Source organism: Otolemur garnettii, unplaced genomic scaffold (assembly GCF_000181295.1).
Source record: "Otolemur garnettii isolate 467f Iridium unplaced genomic scaffold, OtoGar3 scaffold00021, whole genome shotgun sequence".
NCBI classification, from domain to species: Eukaryota; Metazoa; Chordata; class Mammalia; order Primates; family Galagidae; genus Otolemur; species Otolemur garnettii.
The window spans coordinates 22,878,246-22,884,433 of record NW_003852416.1 but is presented as its reverse complement, the minus strand read 5'-3'; the positions used below and the strand labels follow the sequence as shown (position 1 = coordinate 22,884,433).

Here is a 6,188-nt window from a genome sequence, read left to right as displayed (position 1 = left end):
GCCTCCCGAGTAGCTGGGACTACAGGCGCCCGCCACAACGCCCGGCTATTTTTTGTTGCAGTTTCGCCGGGGCTGGGTTTGAACCTGCCACCCTCGGTATATGGGGCCGGCGCCCTACTCACTGAGGCACAGGAGCCTCCCGCCTGGCTAATTAAAAAAAAAATTTTTTTTTGTAGAGAGGAGGGCTGTATAATTTGCTCAAGCTGGTCTGGATCTCCTGGCCCCAAGAGATCCTCCTACCTCCACCTCCCAAAGTGATGGGATTACAGATGTGAGCCACTGTGCCCAGCCAATAGCTCGTTATTTGTAAATATTTAGTAAACAATTAAGGAACTGCCCCTTCTTTTGCTTAAAAATCTACTTGTCACTGCTGATTATCAGAGTGTACATTCAGGGGAACTTGAATCTGTGCTCCTGGGTTGCAATCCTCAAGCTTGGTTCAAATAAACTCTCTACTTCGATTAATTTTGCCTCAGCTTCTTCCTTTTCGGTAGACATGGCTGGAATTTATAAAAAACCTTTCACTGAGGCAAAGCAATGTTTTTTATTTTTTTTTCTTCACTGCTCTCTCTTTAGTACTTAGAACATAGTAGGTGCTCAGTTAATAAATGAGCGCATGACTGAATGAAGCAGATACAAAGATGAAATTTCTCGAGACCTATCACAGGTTCAAAATAAACATTCCGTGAGTGACAGGAAGGTGCTGATTTGAAAGCACCCAAATATCGCTCAGCCAATTGGAAACCAAGTAGGGGCAGGAATGGTAGGAGCAGAGGGCGTGTCTGACCCGAGGTGCGCTCTTGGAGCATGCGCAATCTTCACAGAGGGTGACGCGGTTGCAATTGCGAAGGCCGCGATTGCGTAGGAGCAGGCTCTGATTGGCTACCGTCCGCGCGCGAGGGGTCGCTCCTACTCGTCGCCAAGTAAACAGGCAGGGAGGGGCGGGGCCAAGGAGACTCCGGGACCCGGTTGGCTCGGTGGGGGTTGCGGGGGGGTGTCGCGGATTGGTAGCGGCCGCGAGCTCTGCTGTGTGGAACGCGCCGGGTCCCGGAGCCGGCTGCCTGAGGGATGGACGAAACGAGCCCACTAGTGTCCCCGGAGCGGACCCTTGCCCGGGACTTCACCTTCCCGTCGGGCTCGGGAGCTCACTTTCCGCAGGTACCCGGGGGCGCGGTCCGAGTGGCAGGGGCTGCAGGCTCAGTCCCCTCTCCCCCGAGCTCGCCGGGCCACGACCGGGAGCGGCAGCCACTGCTGGATCGGGCCCGGGGCGCGGCGGCCCAAGGCCAGACTCATACCGTGGCGGCGCAGGCCCAAGCCCTGGCCGCCCAGGCCGCGGCGGCGGCGCATGCCGCGCAGGCCCACCGTGAGCGGAACGAGTTCCCGGAGGACCCTGAGTTCGAGACCGTGGTGCGTCAGGCGGAGCTGGCCATGGAGCGGGGCATCTTTCCTGAGCGCATCTACCAAGGCTCCAGCGGAAGCTACTTCGTCAAGGACCTTCAAGGGGTGAGAGTGAGGGTGGAGGCTGCAGCAGCGGGCTTGGGACGAGTGGGGCTCGGGAGTTTTGGGCTTCGCACAGCCAGAGGGACAAGGGGGGATTGAAAGGCTGCAAAGGGAGAAACTTCATAGTGAGCTCCAGTAGGGATTTTGAGATGTCACCGTGGACTGGAGATAGGGAACCTCTGCACAATGAAGAAATAAATCAGAACTTATTTGGAGGGGTAGGAGTGAGCGGAAAATGAAAAGAGGAAATTGACCAGATACAGGCCAAGGGCCCAGCGGTGTGGTGGGGCAATCTGCCTATGTACAGAGATACGCGAGGAGATGCAACTTTCTCCTAGGTTACTTAGCTTTAAACTACTGTGACTACTTTTCTGCCATTGAACTTAGGCTTGTTCTCTTTTTTTTGGACCAAACTAGTGTGTTGGGTTTTGGGCCTGCAGCAATGTACTGTTTACTGAGGAAGATGGGTGACCAATCAGGGGCCCTGAGGATTTAGGTCCAGCCTTCTGTGTTGTCGGGGATTTCTCCTGCCACCTTCCCGGCGCTTTTACTGACAGATTTACTGACAGACAGATGACAATAATAGAGTGGGTGGACTCGCCAGTTTCATCTGTCCTGGTTTTTGCTCACTTCTGGGAAAGGGTTCAAATCCTTGTTGATGGTTTTCAATTTAGAATGTGGAGTTTTAGAAACATGAGACTGTCTGCTATCTTTTACTTTAATTTCTCTCCCGAGACTATCAGCAGTTTGCTTTTCAGCTAAGATAGAGTGTTTGCTGACCTTTATTTTGTCCCTTGCATGTGTTGATGGGATGGGATGGGACATGGAGTGACCAGGTCAGCTGAGAAGGAGTCTTTATCCTTTTGAGAACTGCTGAAGAGTTCATAGCATTTGTATCAGATAAAATCAGGTAACATTGGAAGAATGAAAGGACAAGAAATAGCAAGTCTTCCCTATCTTAAATGTTCAGATCTGCCAGAATGGTTCACTGGAGAATTGTTATTGTTATTAAAATGGGGGTTATCAGGTGGAGCCTGTGCTCAGTGAGTAGGGCACCAGCCCCATATACCGAGGGTGGTGGGTTCAAACCCAGCCCTGGCCAAACTGCAACAACAAAAAAATAGCTGGACGTTGTGGCGGGCGCCTGTAGTCCCAGCTGCTCTGGGAGGCTGAGGCAAGAGAATCGCCTAAGCCCAGGAGTTGGACGTTGCTGTGTGAGCTGTGACACCACGGCACTCTACCAAGGGCGATAAAGTGAGACTCTATCTCTAAAAAAAAAAAAAAGGTGGGTATCAAAATTTCTCCAGATTTCCTCTGCATCTCTCCAATTTCGTAAAACTCTTTAGATGGGCATTGTGCTGTTCTGATAGGAGTACTGAGCAGCAGGATGGGCTGTGACATTGTAGCTCTCAGCTTCATTGAATGATTCACTGTTGACCCAGAATTTTGAGTTGTCCCTGAATTATCATCAAAAACCAAAGAGCAGTTCTACCTTCAACTGAGTTAGTAAAAGCTTTGAGAATAACAAGTCTTTCTTAGTCCCTCATATAGGGGAGCTTGAAAGCTCAAAGGGGAACTACCATTTCTAGAACCAATGAGAGGTGAGTACAAGGTAGTTTTATTTATTTACTTTTTTTTATTTGGGAACAGAATGGGACTTAAGATATGAGTCATTTTTGTTTTTTTGGTATTTTTTAGTTTGTTGGCTGGCTAAAATTTAAGAAGAGGCCAAAATTATCATTGATAAGTACTAGAGAAGTAAGATTTTTGTTTTTCTTTCATGACTGTTATAGCTCTGTTGGAAGTGTGTTAGGTCAACTGAGAAGTGATCTGGTGCTTTGACAAGTGGGAGTAATATGATCTCTCAACTCTGCTGGGTGGGTAAGGTACTACCCTCTCAGTATATAAGCCACAGAGGATGTCAGACCATAGGTGTGATTTTTGTGGTTGCAGGATTTCAGGCTATGGTCTTTTCTTGGCGAGGAAATCAAAACACAGAAGCCCTGACAAAACTTATCAGTGGATCCATTCTGTTTCCACTGAGGAAAATATGATTTAGAACAGAGGATCACTTCCTAAATGCTGTGGTGGGTTAGGCTGACCCACAGACTTACCATCTCCTGCTCTGCTCCAAATGTATTTATTTTATTTAACAAATAGTTACATAGCACTTTCCTATATACCAGGTACTGTTTTAAGTGCTTTATAAATAATAACTCACTTAATCCTCATAACTACCCTCAAGGAGGATACTATTATCTCCACAGATGATAACATGTATGCATACAGAGTGTAACTAAGGTCTCACTCCTAGTAAGTGGTAGAGGCAGGATTGGACCCAGGCAGATTGGCCCTGGAGTTCATGTACCATGTCAAGGACCATGTCAAGGACCACTAGGCCCTTCTCCCTCAGAGTTAGCCATCTGAATTTCTGGTTTCTTTTTTCAGCTACTGTATTGGTTAGTATTGAATTTGGCTATGTGTGACAGATATTTTAAGATAATAAGGACATGAAAAAAAGGTTCATTTATCTCTCAGGTAAAAGAAGTCTATAGGCTGCTGGGGCTGGCATGGCTTTTCACTTTATTGGGTATACATGCCTTTTTCATCTAATTGATAGCCATCCTGAGTGTGTGGCTTCCACTTTGTGACCCCAAATGGCTACTCAAGCTGCAGCATCTGTCTGCTTTTCAGCTGGTTGGCAAAAGGAAAGAGAGAGGGAGAATATGCCTTTACCCTGTAAGGCACTTTATATAAATTGCACCAGAATCTTCTGCTTATATCTCATTGTCTAGAACTTAGCTGCAGTAGTAAGCTGAGAACTCTAGTCTTTAATTATTTATCTTTTTGCCTAGCTAAATATCAAGGGTCTTGTATCCAGAGAAGAAGGAAGAACAGACATTAGGGGAACCAACAGTTTCTACAGTAGCTTTAGAATTTAGTGGAAAAGGTTTTTGAAGATAACAGCCCTGATTCCATTTCCCTATTTTGGAAGGTTTCTGCCCCAGTGGTGACCTGAAACAGTAAGATGGAAAATGATAGATTAGAAGTCATGGTGGAGAGTGTTCCCATTACCCCTCCTCGCTTACATCTTTCTGTTTGGGATCTTGTACTTACTTAACTACAAAATTTGGGGGCATTTTCTCTTTTGTTTATAATAATACTAGATGTTCATATTGCCACGAATCATAGAACAGCATGTGACTTAATAGTTTAAGAAGATTAAATCAGATATCACACATGAAAGCCCCTGGCATAGTTCCTGGTGCTTAGTGGAAGCTCAGAGTCTTTTTCTTTTGAAGTTACATACCTACTGCTCTCTGGATTAGGCTTTCTTGGATACATGGCATTGAATAAGGAAAAAGTAGTTTAATTTTTTTTTTTTCTTTTGAGACAGAGCCTCAAGCTGTCACCCTGGGTAGAGTGCCTTGGCATCACAGCTCACAGCAACCTCCAACTCCTGGGTTTAAGTGATTCTCTTACCTCAGCCTCCCAAGTAGCGAGGACTACAAGCACCTACCACAACCCCTGGTCATGTTTTGGTTGCAGCCATCATTGTTGTTTGGTGGGCCTAGGCTGGATTCAAACCTGCCAGCTTTGGTGTATGTGGCTGGGGCTTTAGCCGCTTGAGCTACAGGCGTGGAGCGTAATTTTTTTTTTAAGCTAGTGTCTTACTTTGTAGCCTAGGTTGGAGTACAGTGCCATGATCATAGCTCATTTGTAGCCTTGAACTCCTGGGCTCAAGTAATCCTCTTGCCTCAGTCTCTCGCTTTTTTTTTTTTAGAGACAGAGTCTCTCTTTATCACCCTTGGTAGAGTGCTGTGGCGTCACACAGCTCACAGCAACCTCCAATTCCTGGGCTTAGGTGATTCTCTTGCCTCAGCCTCCTGAGTATCTGGGACTACAGGTGCCTGCCACAGCACCTGGCTATTTTTTTGTTGCAGTTTGGCCAGGACTGGGTTTGAACCCTTCCCCCTCAGTAAATGGAGCTGGTGCCCTACCCACTGAGCCACAGGTGCTACCCTAGCCTCAGTCTCTTGAGTAGATGTGACGATAGGTGTATGTTTGGCTAATTTTTCTTAGTTTTGTTTTTCAGAGACAGGATCTCACTATGTTGTGCAGGCTAGTTTTGAACTCCTGGCCTCAATCTTCCTGCTTCAGGCTCCCAAATCATGAGAGCCACTGGGCCTGGCAAAAGTAGCATAATTTTCAGAAGATGCTTTCATAACCATTGAGAGGAGGTACTCGTTAGGTAATGCTAATTTTTGTTGTTGATGTTGCAGTTTTTTTTTTTTTTAGGCTGGGGTGCGTTTGAACCGCCACTTGTGGCGGCCTGAACCCGCCACCCTCAGTATATGGGGCCGATGCCCTACCCCTTGAGCCATAGGTGCCACCCAGGTAATGCTAATTGTTATTTGCATCAAAATATGAATTACAGTGCCCACATGTTATGGGGTTTTGGCCCATATCAGTGGTTTTCAACCTTTTAAAAATACCTTATCCAGGCGGCACCTGTGGCTCAGTGGGTAGGGCACCGGCCCCATATACTGAGGATGGCAGGTTCGGGCCTAGCCCTGGCCAAACTGCAATAAAAAAAATAGCTGGGCATTGTGGCGGGCGCCTGTAGTCCCAGCTACTCAGGAGGCTGAGGCAAGAGAATCACCTAAGCCCAGGATTTGGAGGTTGCT

At 47.1% G+C, this 6,188-nt stretch overlaps 1 protein-coding gene across 1 annotated transcript in view; it reads left to right on the top strand.

Annotated features, from left to right (window-relative positions):
* Window positions 1-967: 967 nt before the first annotated feature.
* The window catches only part of PI4K2A (phosphatidylinositol 4-kinase type 2 alpha), a 60,665-nt gene continuing 55,444 nt past the window's right edge, over window positions 968-6,188 (top strand). Inside the window, exon 1 of the mRNA XM_003787293.3 lies at window positions 968-1,503. Coding sequence (XP_003787341.1) covers window positions 1,069-1,503 — 435 coding nt within the window. The 5' untranslated portion in view covers window positions 968-1,068. The remainder of the gene's footprint in view (window positions 1,504-6,188) is intronic.